This window comes from Uloborus diversus, chromosome 7, assembly GCF_026930045.1.
Source record: "Uloborus diversus isolate 005 chromosome 7, Udiv.v.3.1, whole genome shotgun sequence".
Taxonomy (NCBI): domain Eukaryota; kingdom Metazoa; phylum Arthropoda; class Arachnida; order Araneae; family Uloboridae; genus Uloborus; species Uloborus diversus.
This window is the reverse complement of record NC_072737.1, coordinates 119,600,651-119,620,010: the sequence shown is the minus strand read 5'-3', so window position 1 is coordinate 119,620,010 and position 19,360 is coordinate 119,600,651. Positions and strand designations below refer to the sequence as shown.

The window sequence follows — 19,360 nt, the reverse complement described above, 5'->3', positions numbered from 1 at the left end:
AAAAAAAAACATTTACATGGACACCGCTTTCTTCCGTCAGGAGAAGATAAAGCTGCATCACAGAAGGTAGCAAAAAATGGCTTCCAGGAGTGTTTCCAAAAGTTATATGAACACTGGCAGAAGTACATAGTCCCTCAAAATGACCTTTTGAAGGTGGATGTGCTTCGGTAATGTGAACTATTCTGGGTAAGGATTTATACAACTTGTTCCCCGAACTTTTGGATCGTACTACGTACAATCTGTATAGGGTGTAGTAATGCTTCTACTTTTTTGTGTGCTGTATGATGGAAGACAAAGAACTACAGCCAAAAAAAAAAAAAAAAAGGAAGAAAAACAAAGATACTGTTTAATAACCAATTGATTTTTTTTTTAATTGAACACATAACAAAGACTTCAGTAATATTGTAATATTGTATGATTTAGGTAAACTAAACATAGTTAAAAAACATTAAATTATGTTGTTTTATCATACAAAAAAAAAAGAATAAAACTATGAAACCGTCAACAAATTACGCAATTAAAGTGGAAAGATTGCACGTCGACATTTTTTAATCATCAAATTAAACAAAAAAGGTAACAGATAAATTACAATATTAAATCATAATAGGAATATTTTTATACTTATTTAAAATTTATGAATAGAAAAGTTCGCATTTTTCATAAATGTATAACAATGACATAAGTTTTGCGGAAAAAAGAAATAGCCATGAAAAGAGCGGCATGGCTATTTCTTTTTTCCGCGGCATGGAGCTGCGTTCTTAAAACGCAGCTACAATAAACAAACTCAATATTTACACCAAGTTAATAACTGAATACATATACTACTTGATCTGATGTTTGCACACGTAATATTGAGCAATTTTAATGTTTAATCTTTTATGCAGCACTACAAACAAATTCAAATTAAATTTTTCAATTTAACAATAATTTTCTGAAATTTAAAAAATGGCATAGTAGGAAATCCTTGAAACTTTTCTATAACATATTATTAAGCATATGATGAAAACGAAAATAACTTATTCCTTGATTTTTTATAAAGACATAAAAATAGTTACTTACAACAGAAAAAAAAATCGATCGCTATTAATGATGCAAAAAAGATGGCGCATTACAAAATATAGATGAAATAAGTACAAGAAATACGCAAGATGGCATTTCTTGACCAAAATGAATAACCGCTAATTATTTAAGAAATGCTTGAAACGACGAGGATGGGTTAGGGGGGTCACCCTCTGTTTTTGGATAAACTCACAACGTTAAACTTCGGCCGCAACTTCGACTTAATTTTTTTAGTACAGAACCGCTACCACCAACGTCTCGGAAGAGTTTCTGAATCTACTTCAGCACTTCCGAAGAAAAAATTCAAAAGTCCCTGTTTTCCGAGTTATGCCACCATTCAAAACGTCTTTAATCAATTTCTTACATGAATACTCTAAATTCTTCCTAAACAATAGATAAAGCTTGAAAAAAATCTCTAATTTTATGAATGGTGTTAGTTTTAAACAACTCAGAAGTACAACTAGAGTTTAATTTCAGAAATTGAGGGAGTGGGAGGAGGGGCACGCAAGTGATATCGGAAATACAAAAAATAGTCGGAAAAAAATAGAGTTCAAAATAATCATAAATATTGAGCAGAAAAACCCTTTTAAAACTTGCACCCGAGTTTGTTTTGACGTGCAGTGGCGGATTTAAAATATAGCGAATGTTGCAATTGCGCGAGAGGTCCCATATACATAGGGGCACCGTAGGAGTTACAAAAATGCTTATGATAAATGTTTTACAACTTTTGTGATAGAGAAATAGGGCCCCAAAATATATTTCGATGGGCCCCAAACATGTAGCTCCGCCGAAGCGATACAGAAAAGACTGCATTACTGTGGTTCATATTACAAATATCGAAAAATTAAAAGTTACCGTCGGTTCAACGGGAATCTAACAAAATGAAACAAAACCGGTTTCTGCATCTCATATTTGTTTTCATAGTCTCCAGTTCTGCAATATATCACTAAATGATCGTCAGTCTGAGACGCTATATTAATTTTGCTTTGAAATAAGTAATTAATAGCCACAAAAAAATCGGTTAATAAGCTTTTTAGTACACCCGATCGAAAACAAAAAGCGAAGTGCACAACTGGAACGTGCGCACATCCCACATGCGAAAATTTAGCCTTCTACAGCTTACCATTTTTAAGTTTTGACTTATGAGAGATACATACATACATCCAGCAGCAAGAAACAACGCAATAATTAACTTGTTTGGTACCTGAATGCAGTATTAAAAACTCTTTCAGGGGTGACTATAGAAATTCATACTGAAATTTAAGTAAACAATTTTGTTTGAAAACAATAATTCTCTTTACTTTGTATTAAAATGTAAAACAACAAAAGTCCTTTTTTTTTTTCAAAAACATCGGCCAATTCCATCGGCTTTTCGATGTTTTTAAGGCCGATGGGCCGATGTTTCCTGCAAGTTAGCATCGGCCGCCGATGTCGATGCCGATGGCTAAATCGTTGAACCATCAGCGCCGATGCATCGGCCAGGCCGATGCATCGGTCGAGTCCTAATAAATACATATTATGTATTACCGTGAATTTTAGTTTTAATTATGCAGAAATTTAAAATCAAGTTTCCAGTTTATTTCCAAACAGCGTTTTGTGTATTCAAACCCAGGTACATTAGATGAAATATACCGCCAGCTCAGTCAATTCCAGCCGAAGATTGCAGTTTCGTGCTTATTAGCACTCATCAGCCCGGCATAGGAGTGACCGAGCTGGAGGTGGAAAACCTCTTAAGGAAGCCAAGAGTGCAAAACAAACTGGTAGCTAAGAACGGTAACTTAATGAATATACCAGGTACATTCTTTGAATGATCCTTTTAAAAACTAAAGCAGTGTATCGTATGGCACTGCTCTAATATAAATTATTATTAATTTTAATTTTGGCATCAAGACAACTGTTGTCCTAAGCATTGATATAGACCCCAGTGACAGGTGTCACCTATCCCAAAGCCAAGCCTGATAACACTAAATGCGTTGTAAAAAAATAAACACCAAATGATAATTTGCTTCAAATGCTATTGTGTCTAAGTGCAATTAGGCTACAATAATAAAATTGCTCACTTTTTTTCGTTAAGGTTGTGGTCGTGCCGAATGGCGTCTCTGTCGTTTCATATGAGCTTTCAGAGGATTGAGTAGATATCTCTGGCAGGACATCTGGAAGACTTGTAGAAAATGATTGGGAATCCTATTAGAGTAATAAAGTAACACATTTTACAGTTAATGTGTTATGAATATTAGTATATTTATACACAAAGAAATCTACTTCAGGTACCCAGAACTTGAAGGGGGCTCGAGCCCCCCCCCCTTTGAAACTATAACTTTTTTGCTTTTAGTACTTTTTTTCTTTGCAAAAATGTAAAAACATTGTTTTTCCAGCCATTAATGAATAAGTTATTAAAAATGTCAAATTTTAATGACTCTAATCTGCCCTGAAATCGGTTTCCACGTGGAAAATATCCAGCTAAACCGTGATGAAAATATTTGAGCCCAGCCTTTCAACTTTGCATATGGGCGCCCATACGCAAAACGTGTGTTCTGTGGAATCTAATCTAATAATATATAGAATTATATTATTAGATAGAATTATATTATTAGATATTTAGATAGAGTAAATAAATCTAAAGCACCGGATCGGTGCTTTAGATTTTCCTAATTGAATGATCAGGAAGTACCGTACCTAGCAACAGTTGTTTTTCGGCTCTTATCCATCTGAGTTTTTGAAACCAATGTCAAGAAGACTTTAAGGATTATCTAACTATTCAGTACAGTATTAAAAGAAAAAATGATGGAATTTAAAGATGAAACAAATTTTATTTTCATGCATATAAATTACAACAGGGTAGTTCTGTACACAAAAGATCAGTACAGTGGAATATCTTTATCTTTGGTGGAAAGAATAAATGAGGCAATATATGAAGTTTAAAAAGTTTTCGTTCAAAAGATCGGACAGCTAATCGGTCGAAATTGGCTTCGCTCTTTGATCGGCTGGATTAGAGTAATAACGTGGTGGCTTCGCGACTTTGGCTATAAATAATAGAGTTGCGTGATCATTTGTTTACATTTTAAAGCTACTGTTAATGTAGCTTATTGTATTTTTTGTTTATTTGGAGAAATATTTCAAATTGCAAAGAATTATTTTTCGTTTTTAAAGAATTTTTAGTCATTTTAGTTGAAGAAAATATTTATTTTACATCGAGAGGGAGGGGCGGAGGGATGAGAGATTTTCGCTTATTCAGAGAACTGTTTTTACCTTTATCATTTTTCTAAACGATATCCTTTTGATTGTTTTATTCTTTTTCATATGGGGATGTTGGAGCGGGATTTCCCGTTTGTTCTAGATGGGTAGTTAGATTTTTACGCTTAATATCTGAGGACACTTTTTATACTTTGAGTATGGCTGAAGGAACAAACCAAATAGTACGGGAGAAAATATAGATAATAAACCAACTGCTCATTGAGCATTAGATAAATCAAGTTGTAATAAATATACGCATTCTGACACCATAGCAGCTTAAAACGTTTTTTTAACTCATTTTTTTTTCAACAGAACGGTTCAAACACTTGATAGTTTATTGAAATTTTTTAACTTTTCAATTTACAAAGTTTGAACAGAACAACGTCTGTCGAGTCCTCTAGTGTAATTGTATTATTGCAACTTTGAATCCTCCTAAAGAAGTCTTTAAATTTCATGAGGACAAAACGAAGATGAACATTTGTAAATCAGATTTACATTGAGGTTTAAAGAGTGTTTTCATGTATAGAAATTGCATCAACTATAGTTCATTGAAGGAGAATTGATAGAGGAAGTAAACAAAGAGGGTTGCTGTTTGACGCCAACCACATGCAACTCTATAGAATTACTCATTGGATTGGCGATTCTTCTCAGGAACATTTCGCTTATCTGTTTGGCGTTGTTTTTTTCCATTCCATCGCCAATTAGATAACGGAATCTCCAAGTGTCACGTTGCTTTGTTTACTTCCACTATCAGTTCTCCCTGAATTCACAAGAAACGCAAATTCAGGATATTGCCATCCGAAATACTTGTGAAAAACGTAACGATCCTTTAACCTATGCGCAAAATTCTATTCTTTAAAGTAAAATTAATAATAATAAAAAAAAAAAAAAAAAACACAGATCCATTACTCTCGTTATTTATCAAGTTAAAGGGTTTGAATCTATTTGGTTATTTTTTGAAATGATTTGTTTCTTATTCATTTTCTTTGGATATAAGATGTCGTTTCTCAATCTTTAGGTGAGTTTTTTTTTTTCAAAAATTTTTTACTGGGTACTAGGAAATAATAAACGTGAACTGTTAGACTTTTATAAAGATTTACTTGGAATATTATCTAGATGAAAAAATAAGTTATTATAGTACTTTTTATACAATATTAGAATGATGACAGAGTAACGCTCCTCACGTCATCAACAATGAAACTCGTGCACGGCATGGTAATTTGATAATATGTTTTGGTAATGTTTAAAATGCAGGGAAACGATTTATTTGACAGGGCTGAACTGGATCCAGTAACTTAACTGTTTTACTGGTAAACCTGTCATTTCAGGAGAATGAAGAAACGAAAAAGTGGTCAACAATGAACGCCATCTACTGAAGTTTAGGGTTAATCCACTGGAGTTAGGGTTAAAATTTCAACTATCAAAATATCATCAAACAGGCAATTGTTTTGTTCAAATGTAGAAGCAGTTTTCACCTGTAGTATCTTGACGGGTGCTTTTCGATGTAGATAATAAGTAAAATAATCACTTATTTTTTCATTTAAATAATATTCCGAGCAAATCACAATAAAAATCTCACAGTTAAAGTTTTTAAGTTCTTTATTATCTAGTTTCCTTTCCTTTCTGTTTTTTTCTTATTTTTATTTTTATTTATTTATTTATTTATTTATTGTAAAAATATAACAACTCACCCGCCCACGAAGTTTTTTAAATTTTTTTTTCTAAATTTTTACCGCTCCGCAGATGGAAAAAAGGTTGAGATAGGAAACTACTCATATCTTATATTCAAAGAAAATAAATCAGAAACAAATACCAAATAGATTACTTATTACACATAAGAGAGCTAACTTTTGGAAAAAAAAATCTAGAAAATTATGATACACGAGAGTAATCGAATTAAATAACGAGAAAAACCTCGCATGAATAAATAACTGTTGTTATTATAAAGGATTTCTTAAAAAAAAAAAAAAAAAAAAAAAAACTCAGAGAGTTATAAATCCCTGAGGACCAGTCTTTTTTTTTCCCCAAAGACCGATACTGGTTCACCGGACCATCACACAGTGCGGCACTTTTATACTGTCGAAGTAGACAAAAGTCGTTCTTGACGGGATTTTTTAATGTATACTATCATACCATAGTTAAAGTGAGTTTCCTCTATTTTTCTCCTAATACGTTCTTAATAAAGAGTAAGTATTCATTTTTTTCCTGTTTTTTTTTTCAGCATTTTTATTTAAAAAAAAACTGTGGAAAACGTTAGGTTTTTGGAGAATCAACCAGAACTATTCAAAGTAGATTAAAACAGGGAATATTTGTATATTTGTAATGTATAATCGTTATTAAATCAAAATATTTCAGAAACTAAGAATATTTTGGGTCAAAATTGAAAAATATTTATTTGAAAACGTTTTTGACTTTTTTAACGAAAAAGTTTTATTTAAAGATATTAACGAAAAAATGGATCTTACTCAACTCCATTGATGTCTTCCATACTAAATTGAAGATAAACACATATATAGTAAAATTTATAAAAAATACCAATGTGACCTCAACACGAAAGAAGAGCCTACTAAATTAAACTTGTTTCACTGATAGAGAAATGCGATCCGCCACATGTTTAAACATGATTTCTATCCTTTGTTTTTATGATATCGGATTAAAAGCTCAAATTAATTCCACTTCACTGAGGTCACTATAAAAGGATTAATAAAATAAAACAAGATGGTAAAAAAGTCGCATTTCCCACTTTGGTTCCTAGTCTGCCGCACTGTGCAGCGGTTGAGTATCCCTGCATTTTTAATACATACGTCCTGTATCCCAACATTTGATTCCAAATAAGTCTTCTAACAACGAATGCTAACGATTTCAAAAGCTTACCAATCTCTGCATCTCCTTGAAACACTCCTTGTATGCTTCTTCGAGGGTTAAGGGAGCAGCTTTCTTTTCAGGTAAGGTTTTCTTTTCAGGGGAAGTTTTTGGTTCGGGAGGAGCTTTTGGTACAGAAGGAATTGAAATAGGAACTTCTTGGACACTCTTTAAAGGAAAGATAGGAGAAAGGAAAACTTAGACAAAGGAACAGATAAAATAAGGAGATAAGACGGTACACCCAAACCTGTTTTTATGCGGTGGATAGGAACCGCATAAAACACAATTGTTTAAAACTTCACGAGTAGCTTTAAAAAGTTGTTTTCGCAACACAGTTAAAAAATATTTTTATTTATGCGGTGGATAGGAACCGCATAAAAAAAGGTTTCACATAAAAAATAACCCAAAAACTTACAAAATTGTAATATTTAAGAGCCATTGTCTGTAAGGATCAGGCAGGTTGTGATTGTTGACACTTTTAATTTTCTTTATTTTTGCAAATGTTGTTCCTTATCATGAATGTAATGTTTGTGCAAAATATGAGCTTTGTCTGCCTTACCGTTTTTGGGAAATTAAATTTTTTAATTTAGGGGGCGTGGCACATTTTTGCGTGTTTTTCAAATTTGCAGATTTTAAAGTTCTTGTTGCTTGAAGCACCCTTATAATGACATGGATTTTTTAATTCCATATTACTATATGGTCTTGTTAGATACTGTTACAGCTGTCAAATCGGTGACACTACGAGGGCGACGCCCACAAACTCTGTTTAAAAATGACCGAAAATGAATTTTTTTCAAGGCCAATTAATTTCAAGGCCCAATATTCAAGGCCAATTTTCTCAAAGCGCCTTCATGATGACACCAACATTTTTAGATCATTTTCTAGCCACACTTACATACATCAAAAATATGTATCAAAATTGGTGTCACTATAAGGGCGCCAGAAGATATTGGAACTTGTATTCGATAAATTTCACAAAAACACAAATATTAAAAATCTAACTACAACTGTCGCCCTCATAGCAGAGATCTGATACTAAATTAGGTTGATAACCAACATGTTTGTCTAACATTTGCACAAAAAAAATCGGTGTCACTCCTATTATTTTTGGAAATATAATCGTTCGAAATTCGTACGTTATAGCGTTTTTTTATATTTATTTATTTAATTTGTTCACCCCCAGATAGTTTTTTTTGAACATATTTATTTTTAATTTAAACAAAAATGTGTATCTTTTAACATAAATAGCTATGGACAGTAAGAGCGTCTTTTCTTGAATAGAAAATGCCCGTTTTGATATAGGTACAGGCAGATGTATTGTGCATAATATGTCTAGATTATCATACCAATACTCATCTTGTTTTTTCGGCCAAACAAATCTATTTATTCCAATTGTTCTTGACATACATTTGACCTCAACTTGCAAATGGATTTTATACGAAAGATGTATAGAGAGAAGCTCTTACAAACATCTCATATAAATGCTTCAAATTTTCAACTAATAAATACCCCTGCATTGCCAAAAGTTCAATTTAATGAAATTGGATGGTCCCTATCTTTACGAGCTCAGCTCAAGTTCACTTCAAAGCAGAAGGAGTATTTATAAGAACAATTTACGATTAGTGAAAATACTGGGAAAAAACAATATCCCTGTCAAGTTGCACACTACATGAGAAATGCAGTTCGTAACGGGGAAAAAACTGTTCGTTGCTTCAGAGTATTGTACTATGAAACAAATCCTATCCTTTCTTTTCGATGGAAGAAACAAAAAAAAAAAAAAAAAAAACAAAAAAAAAAAAAAACGAATGCATTCTCAATACATCAAATGAGAATATTGAAGAAAGCGAACATTCAGAATCTGAAACTGAATTTGAGGATAACGTAGACCAAAACAAAGAAAACATTAAGAATCAAGTCAAACCAATTTCAGAAAGACGGTCATCTCTTATTGAAAACTGCTAATTTTGTAGCACTACAGCATGGGAAAACATGGTATCCCAGAAAAAGAGTAGGAGTTGACCATTTGCAAGTTTATATCAAATGCATGTCAAGAACAATTGGAATAAATAAATTTGTTTGGCCGGAAAAAACAAGACGAGTATTGGTATAATAGTCTAGACATGTTATGCACAATAGATCCACCTGGTACTTATATCAAAACGGGTATTTTCTATTCAAGAAAAAGACTCTCTTGCTGCCCAAAGCTGTTTATGTTATAAGGTACACTTCTTTGTATTAAATTAAAAATAAATATGTACAAAAAAAATCTGGGTGTGAAAATATTAAATAAATAAATATAAAAAAAAAAACGCCATAACGTACTAACTTGGAACGATTATATTTCCAAAAATAATAGGAGTGACACCGATTTTTTTTGTGCAAATGTTAGACAAACATGTTGGTTATCAACCTAATGTAGTATCAGATATCTGCTATGAGGGCGACAGTTGTAAATAGATTCTAAATATTTGTGTTTTTGTGAAATTTATCGAATAAAAGTTCCAATGTCTTCTGGCGCCCTTATAGTGACACCGATTTTGATACATATTTTTGATGTATGTAAGTGTGGCTAGAAAATGATCTAAAAATGTTGGTGCCATCATGAAGGCGCTTTGAGAAAATTGGCCTTGAATATAGAAAAAAATTCATTTTCGGTTATTTTTAAACGGAGTTTGTGGGCGTCGCCCTCGTAGTGTCACCGATTTGACAGCTGTAACAGTATCTAACGAGACCATATAGTAATATGGAATTAAAAAATCCATGTCATTATAAGGGCGCTTCAAGCAACAACCACATTAAAATCTGCAAATTTGAAAAACCGGCAAAAATGTGCCACGCCCCTTAAACAAAAAAAATTGTTTTCTCAAAAATGGTGAATCAGACAAAGCTCAAATTTCGGATTTACATTACATTTATGATAAGGAGCAACATATGTGAAAATAAAAAAAATTAAAAATGTCAACAATCACAAATGCTTTAAACTGCCTGATTCTTACAGACAATGGCTCTTAAACGAAATCAAAATAAACCAAGTGATAATTTTTGCCGAGTAGTCGGACAAAATTTCCCGAATAAGGAAACTTTTGGGAAGTCACAGTCTCACAGTGACTTCCCATCGGGTTGCCTATGCACTTGGAAGAAGCTATCTTGCGCTCGATCGAAAAATAATTTCGTCAATTGAATCCCAATCTGATTGAAATTTCAATATATTGTACAAAAAAAATATTCGAAAAAAAAATCGCATAACAAAAGACCGCATAAAAACAGGTTTAGGTGTATAAGGAATATAAAAAGAGAGAAAAAGGTTCATAAAGAATAGTCTTTTATACCGCGAAAACAAGTTTTTTTAAAAATTAGCTTTATTTTAGATTTGTTTAGATTTTTTATTTAGATTTATTTATAATTGCTTCTATTAATTTTAATTTTTATTTTAGTATAATACGAAACAATAAAGAATGGAAATTAAATGCTTAATGTAGGGGAAGGTTGCCGTCAATGAACCGGTTCCATGACTGAACTTCGAAAACATTTTCCCCATCAGAGTTTTCTATGGCATGAAATCAGTTTTAGTGTCTTCTGTTGTCTCAAAAATGTCCAATGTAGAATCTTCAAGGAGATTGAATCAATACATCATATTTTTAAACGTCCAAATAAGATTTCTACTGTTCACTTACTAATGATTGACATTTACATTATTTTTTACATGCTTTGAATATTGCTGAACAACTAAATGGGAACATTGACTTCAAAGAGTGCATTTTCAAGTATAATTCCACATATTTAAAGTTTCATCATGAATCGTTACAGCAATGACAACTACGAAAACACTCAAAATGACGCAGTTGCTATCATTGAACCGCTAGGTGTTTCTATGAATGAACCAGCTAACAAAGTGGTTAATTCATGGAATCTTACAAATATTATTAAAGTTTCAGCTCGATTATCTTTAATAATTGATCAATCTTCTTAAATAAGTGCGATAATGATGAAAAAATATTTTAAAAATAAGTTTTGAAAACTCCCCTCAGTTATATTTTCAACTTAAAAACGTGAGTCGATTCAGTATTTGTTACAGTAAACTTTAAAACAGTTTTAAGTACGTTTGTTGTTCGAGAAAAATACCAAAATAAGTAAAATAAAGTCAGTGGATAACTGAGGGCATGCAACGTGCTATAGCAAAATCCTTGTCGTCGAATGAAATCTTTGTGGATCAAAATTTTTGAACTTGGTCGAAACGATGAAACAGTACTCCCATTTGTTTAAAAGAGGCAATATGAAATTTTAGCTAAGAAGTGTAAGTCACGTGTTAGAAAATATCAAGTGGGGAGCGAGATGTGGTGAAAACAGTTGTGTTGTGTGAGTCCTAAGGGGATTTTATGTTTTTCCTGAGATAAAAAATAATTTTAAAAAACCAATTTTCTCTTTTTGAATAACTTGCTATTATTTGTAGTGTTTGTTTATCTCCTGTAATAACTATTTATATTTTACGGTTTGAATTTCTTATTTAGAATGTGGTTCAACGATGAAAACTCAATTGCCCACCCATAGCAACTGGTTCCCATGAATGGACCACATGCTAAAATATTTTTTTTTAACTTTCATTCTATATTGAATACATTTAACATAAAAGCGAACATTTTTATTAAAGGAGAAATATACTGAGTAATTATTCCTATCGTCAATATAAAATTTGAGTCTGAACTACTTCCTAAAAAAGGTCAAAAGTGTTATGTGGTTCATTGACGGCAACCTTTCCCTAGAGAAGAAAACGTTGCTTTTTTGTAAATAGATGCAACTGTGCAAGAAACACAGTGATATATGCGGTTAAGCAAAAATTACTGCTAACTGCTTCTCTGTATTTTAATAAAAAGGTTAGTTCTCTCTTGACTTCTCCTAAATAATCGTGCTGTGTCACAATAAAAAGTTTTTAAGAAAATTGTAATTTTTTTAAACCCAAACTAAAGTGTTGCAACTAAAAGTGTGGGCAGGGGTCATTTTGACCATTTTGAGTACAAAAGGAACGCAAATACATTTAATGATGCTGAAACAGAGCAGAAACTCAAAAATGCCTCTTAGAACATATCATTTTAAGAAATGAAGCATTTAAAAAGTGTTTTTTACATAAAAAGTAACATTAGCCGGTAACTACTGAAACGCAACTGAAACAACGCTGAAGGGCATTTTAAAACTTTTTTAAAGGGGTCCGGGACACAAAAATCGTCAAATTTTGCAATTTTTTTTTATCATGTGAAAAATTACTCCGTGTTTTTCTGCTTATGAGGACGTTTGAATCTTCTTTCTATCTTAAATAGAACGAAAGATATAATTATTTTTGTTTCATGCACCTAACTAATGTGTACTTAACCTTAAAACTTTAAACGCGTTTTTCTCCATGATGCAATTTTCCCCGATTTCTTGCATTCAAGCTCTTATAAGTCAGGAACCGATAAAGATCAAGTAAGGAAACTTGGAGCATATCTTTTTCAGTTTACTTTAAATTTTATTCGGCGAATTTGAAAAAAACGTTTACTGCAAAAATTACGATTTTTTTTTAAAAGTATTTTTGAATTTTTCGAAATTTTTCTTCAAATATTTTTTATTTTTTATTGAATCAACATTTTTAAAATCGCCGAATGAAAATTAAAGCTTAGATATTTTTGCGTAATTCATTTACGAAAACTGAAAATTGATCAAGAATATTTTGAGTTATAGCAATTTAAAGCAACCCCATTTAAAAAAAAATAATTAAATTTAAATAATTTTTTTTTCATATTTATGTTATGATTTTGCTTATTAAATGAATGGTGAATCAGTGCAAAAAATTTCAAAACTCTAAAGTATATAATAAAAAAAATTTCAAAATGTGTCCCGGACCCCCTTAAAATACAGTGACCGCCGCTTATATGAATCACGTTTCTTCCAAACAGTTTTGATTCCATTAAGCGGCTGATTCAATAAAGCGACGGATTCAATAAAGCTGGATTTAATTCTGTTTTTGACAATTTGATTCATTAAAGCGGTTGATTCAATTAACCACTGATTCAATTAACCGGCGTTCACTGTACTTAACTACGTATCCTGAAAAACTTTGTATCCTTTAAGCAAACTGTATTTATTCAAATACGTTTATTTTTTACTAATTTTAACAAATGCATAATATTATGCAGGGAACTATGCATATTTCTTCCAAAGGGTCAAAATGAAACCCGCCGTATTTCTAGATATACGAAGATCGCCGTAATTTTTGTTTTTGTTCTCTAGGCAGGCCGTTAAGGACAGAAATTCTGATTAGGAACAGTGGATGGCAATGACGTTTTAGTACTTATATTCTCCTTATAAATATGTAATATTTGCACTGTTAAATGCCTGTTATTTTGCTCTCTAAATAATCTTCTGATAAATAAATAATAGTAAAAAAAGAAAAGAAAAACACTTTTCCAAAGTTGATAGAGCGTGGGACAACAAATCGCACATCTCTTGAGAATTGCCCATATGCAAGTACAGTACCCGCCGCTTATTAAAATCACATTCGTTCTGAGAGCACTTGATTTTGTAAAACGGCGAATTTTATAAACCGGCATACCTACTCTCACTTAAAAAATGAAAGGTTTTGAAATTTAAATACAACTCCAAAAACGAAATGAATTATTTCATTTATTTTTGTTTGAAGTGTTCCAAAATACAGTTGACATTTTAAATGAACATGACACACATATTTCTTTTTATTTGCACAAGGGTTTTAATTAAACAACAATGCAGCAATACTTTACCATAATAGAAAAGTTAAGATTCAATATAGTTTGAAAGTTACCAAAATGTTCAAAACGTTTTGTAACTTTCTACGTTATATTTTCCTCTTTGCTCTATAGTGCATCGGTTACAGTGCCCGCCGCTTATTAAAATCACATTCGTTCTGAGGACATTTGTTTTTATAAAGCGGCTGATTTTATAAACCGGCACTCATGCACTGAAAAAAAAAAAAAGGTTTTTAAGTATAAATACTCTAAAAAAGAAATAAATTACGATTAGTTTTATTTTATTTTTAGTCTAGTTGTATTGTATTATTTTAGTTCAGTTGCAAAATACAGTTGACATTTTAACCTGCATAAGGTACATTTTTAAAATTTCTCAAGGGTCTTAAAATATTGACTTATTGCTGTTTGAATACGAAAATTTGAAAGTAAAGATTGAAAAATCCCTAATTTAATTGCAGCATCACACTAACTACATTTAGGAAGCTTGTCATATTAATTCAAAATTTCGAATTAATCTTTCACACTCAAGTCGTCACGACTTGCTAGCTAACAATTTTAACTCAATTGTAAAAATGAACTGTCAATCCCTGTAGATAGCTGAATGAGCACGAACTGATTGACTCAGTGGTGAGTGAGCAGGGCTGCATGTCGAAACAGTTCTGCGAAATGGAAACATGCAGCACCAATTAAATACGAGTATATGGCTTTGAAACAATTCTCTTGAGACTGCTTCATTCTTCTTCTTTTTTTTTTTTCATTCAACTCCCCTCCCCACCCCCCAAAAAGACGTACAACCTTCACCTTTTTTTTGCGTTTTTGTTTATGTGGAATTTAATATTTTATTAGTGCTGCAATGTTTTAAATCCTTGAAAGAAAAAATAAAACCCTGGTTCTATTCAGAGAAGAATTAACATAAGCTCTCCAAAAGTTTGATTTTATAAAACGGCGAGGATGATTTTATTAAAGGATAAACCTAACATGTTTTGATATAGAAATGACTCTGTTCATCCAGATTTGATTCTATAAAGCGGCTGATTTTATAATCCAATGATTTTATTAGTGGCGGGCACTGTACTATCAAACACTTTTTTGACGTCTATTAGAAAGGGCAAGTTTGGCACTGAGATTTCGTCACCTTCTGAAATTCCTTCATTTCTTGGTACTTCTGTATCAAAATTTTACGTTTGATGTCTAAAAGTTTGATTTTATAAAACGGCGATAGTTATTTTAATTAAAGATGGTTTTAGCATGTTTTGATATTGCAATGATTCTGTTCTTCCAGTTTTGATTTTAAAAAGCGGATGATTTTATAATCCAGTGATTTTATTAGTGGCGGGTACTGTAGCACGATACATTTGAAATACATATAACACGTGATTAGTTAATTGTATCTTTTTGAAAAGAACGCGAAAGGTAAAGCGTTAGAAAGTTGAGTAACGGCACCATCTTTGACGGCACCATCAATAACAGACAAGGGTCCAGTAACAGACAGTCGTAAGTTTGGATTTTAATAATAAGAATTTTTGTCGAGTAAAACTGATGTTGCTGTGGCCCATGAATACGGTGCAACCATCTAGTGTTATCAGAGTGAATTTCATGGGCCAGTTGGTATTTACAAGACAGAGTGGCGGAAGGTTATGAACATCCACCACGAGGTCAGCTGATGTTTCATGTTCATTTAAATTTAATAAGACTTTAGTTCTAAAAGTAAAGAACTTTTGCACATTTTGAAGAGAAAAATTGAATTTTATCCATTTCGCATCCTTTCCTCATTCTATCGGTTATTGGATATCATCAGATTTACCGGTGTCTGTTACTCGGGGTCGGACCTTTTTTTGAAATTGAGCAAATAAAAATAGAATTAACTAGTTCAAGAAGATCCAAAAGCAGCCAAACGTTATATGAGATGTAGTTGCATGATAGAAAAATAGTTGTATAAGTCTAAATACGTTAAAAAGCTCAGAAAATTAAGTTAACCTGAGAACGAAGTCTTTACTGGTGCCGTTACCCTAATGACCGATGGTAAAGACTCCTGGTTGAAATAAAAATAAAACTTTCTTTATAATCTCTCAAGGTTTATTATATGCAAAAAATTAACTAACACCAAAATTCAAAATAATAGAATATCAGAACAGTTTGAACAAAACGTGTCCCTGAGTCGGGAAAAATGAACGCATAAAAATTAAAAAGACTAAAACTCTTTATTAATGAATGGGTAAATCAAATTCAAACAACTTTTCAGATATTATTTTAACAATTTATGGATGATTAACACATTGGAAAAATATATTTTTTATATGGGTCAAAAAATTAGAATAATGTATTCATTCAATGTGAATTTTAAACAGTAGCGAAAATAATTGCATACCTGCTAAACTATAGTTTCACAAGTATGGAGCTTGACGCCCAGATAATTTTAGCTCTTTTAAAAGCCTTTTATTGCTCAAAATTTGTAGTCAAGGTGATAAATAGGAAAAAAATGAAGTTAAATATTGTATCATTTCTTAAAGTTAGAAAAAACGAGCTGATGTGTGTATCACATGACTTTCTTTTACTCCAGTTTAATGTCATTTCCGCATTATTGGCAATTTTAACGTGATTCAATAGTTTACTCTCTAAATATCACCAACAATGGCCAATTTGAAACCAGATTTTAAAAAAAATCGCCAATTTTGTCGAGAAGTTAACGACAAACTTGGCGACTAAAAGATTGCGATAAATCGCCGAGTGTCCGCCAAAACACCACTTGAGTTTTCATCGAAATCACCAATGATTTCCCCCCAAAAAGGGGCAAAAGACCCTTTAAAAACTTCCGAATGCAACCAAAAGGGGAGGTGCACAATTAGACCCCACTAGGAGTCTACGTACTAAATTTCAACTTTCTAGGACATACCGTTCTTGAGTTATGCGACATACATACGTATATACAGACGTCACGAGAAAACTCGTTGTAGTTAACTCGGGAGTAGTCAAAATGGATATTTCGCATGGCTATACGTTCTTAGGCACTTATCCACGTGTGGTCGAGTCGGAAAAAAACTCAACATATTCATTCGGGGTGAGCAAAATGAAAATTAAGGTCGATTTTTGAGTGAAAATTTTTTTGCGAATACAATACTTCCTTTTTTGTAAAAGGAAGTAAAAACTATCCAACTCAATTCAAATGAACGTTTTACAATCTATGGTATGTAAGATTTTAAAGAAATATAGGAGAACTGACCAACTAAAAAGTAACCGAAGTAAACGAGGTAGAAAAATTGTAACACCTGGCACAGATGAAGCCAAAGTAAATTGTCCAAAATAATCGTTGAAAAATGCTTTTTACGTCCATAAGTGTTGGACAGAGTGTATAGTAATCTTATCCACGTCAACTACACTTGGACGGTTGCATAAACTGCAGTTTTAGTTGCGGATCTACGAAGTAAGACCAAAGATAAACATGAAGCAGAAACGTGCACGACTTTCGTGGAGCAAAGAGAAGCTTAAACAGGGGCAACAATGTTGGAAAAGTATTATATTGAGTGATGAATCTTTTTTTGAAATATTCGTGAACAAAAAAATGTGTTCGGGTTTGACGTTTCAAAAGTAAAGCGTATGAGAAATCTTGTGTAAGACGTTCTCTCCACTTTGATACCTCTTCTTGGTTTGTGGGTGCATGAGGGCTGCTGGAATTGGGAAGTTATATATATCTTAAAATAAAACAATGCGTGACTTTCGTTGTTTATCAATAACACCGCATGCTACTTCATCTGAGGCACAGCAGTTACACATTTAGTGACACATTTTATCTTTCAGCAAGATTCCACTCCGTGTCACATCTCTAAATCGACTCATAGATTTTAAACAGAAAGAGGAATTTCGGTATTAAACTGGTCAAGCAACTCTACCGTACCAATCTCAATACGATCGAGTATTTGTGGTACCGTCAAATCTAAAGAAAGTGGTTCAAGACCTGGTGCCCGCCAACAAAATTGAGCTCGTTGCCGCATTAAAGAGGGTATGGAAACAGTGTCAAAAACGTTTAATGTAAACAGTTGGTAGAATCCGTGTGAGAAAGGATTAAAGCATTGGATCCAGCAAAAAATGACGCAATCTAGTATTGATATTGTTTCTTTTGAAAGTGTTTTTTTCCCCTTTAATTTGAATATTCTAGTTTTTTGACTCAATGTAAATCTTCATCACTATAAACTTTTGGATTATTTTGTCTAAAATTATTTTTAATTGAGTATATTTTAAATGAAATGCACACTTTAAGGTCCAAGAAAGGTGGCACGTTCATTTAAATACCTAATTTGCACTTATATTTGGTAAGAATAAAATTTTTTCCAAAAAGTGGGAAGTATTCTATTATTTTGAATTTGGGTTGTACATATGTATATTTTGAGATTTACCTGTTTTTTTTCGGATTTTTTTTCCTGGCAAACTTCGGATCCAGACCTAAGAGTGGTCGTCATATTTTTGGAGATCTCTGTTCGAATCTGGCTTTCGGTGGTAGTGATCGTCGACTTCGAATATCCAGGAGAATTTCTTCCCTCCATAAACATGTCAGGACTTGCTCCTCCCGGTCGAAAATCTTCCAACTTCCGCTGTGTGGCGCTGATGAGGTTATTTAAATCAATGGTATCCAGAGTTATGTCTGGCATGTCACCAACTGTAGTTTTGTGCTCTGTCGTTTCAGATGATACCTGTTAATTCAAATACGTGATTTAAAAAGTAAACTACAGTGAGAAGTTGATATTTGAAATGTTTTGAAAGACACTTATTACACATTATAACGAAATAGAGTGTGAGGAAATGTCTGAGCAGAAAAACAGTAGATCTCTGGCTCTGACAATCCAACACTCTCATGGCCAGATAGGTGCCGGAAAATTGAAATCGTCGGATAACTGTACATGGGCGCCCATATGCAAAATTTTAAAGGGGGGAGGGGCGCTCAGATATTTTCCCCATCGTTTTAGCAGGATATTTTCCCCATGGAAACCGATTTCAGTGCAGATTAGAGTTATTAAAATTTGACCTTTTTACTAATTTATTCATTAATGGCTGGAGAAGAAATGTTTTTACATTTTTGCAAAGAAAACAGTATTAAAAGCAAGGAAGTTCTAATTTCCAAGGGGGGGGGGGGTGCTTGAGCCCCCACTTTCCCTCCCATATGGGCACCCATATAACTAGAAGAACAATTTTTAATTACTTTTATAGGTGCATAACCGTTCAACATCGAGTGGAAACGCTTAAAAATAAGTAGTAACTGAAATAATTCTTAAAAAAAGTGAAAAACTTGCAGTTTGATTTTTTTAATTATAAAAGATGCACAAAAAAAAAAAAAAAAATTATTTTTTCCCGTTTGATAGGATAACTAGAGATTTCGATTTCGGCCTTTCAGTGTGCACTGTTCCCTTTTCTGCAACCACTGTTAGCATTTAAGAGAAAAAGTCCTTAACGCGCGTAGA

General features: G+C 32.5%; 1 protein-coding gene across 4 annotated transcripts in view; it reads right to left on the bottom strand.

The window, feature by feature from the left end:
* LOC129226583 (synaptopodin 2-like protein) overlaps positions 1-19,360 on the bottom strand; it is a 178,717-nt gene that overhangs the window by 23,868 nt on the left and 135,489 nt on the right. For 3 of the 4 annotated variants that reach the window (XM_054861206.1, XM_054861202.1, XM_054861203.1), the window contains 3 exons: positions 18,302-18,595; positions 7,168-7,323; positions 3,120-3,243 (listed from right to left, as the gene is read on the bottom strand). In XM_054861206.1, coding sequence (XP_054717181.1) covers positions 3,120-3,243; positions 7,168-7,323; positions 18,302-18,595 — 574 coding nt within the window. The remainder of the gene's footprint in view (positions 1-3,119; positions 3,244-7,167; positions 7,324-18,301; positions 18,596-19,360) is intronic. The other variant, XM_054861205.1, reaches the window with a different exon arrangement.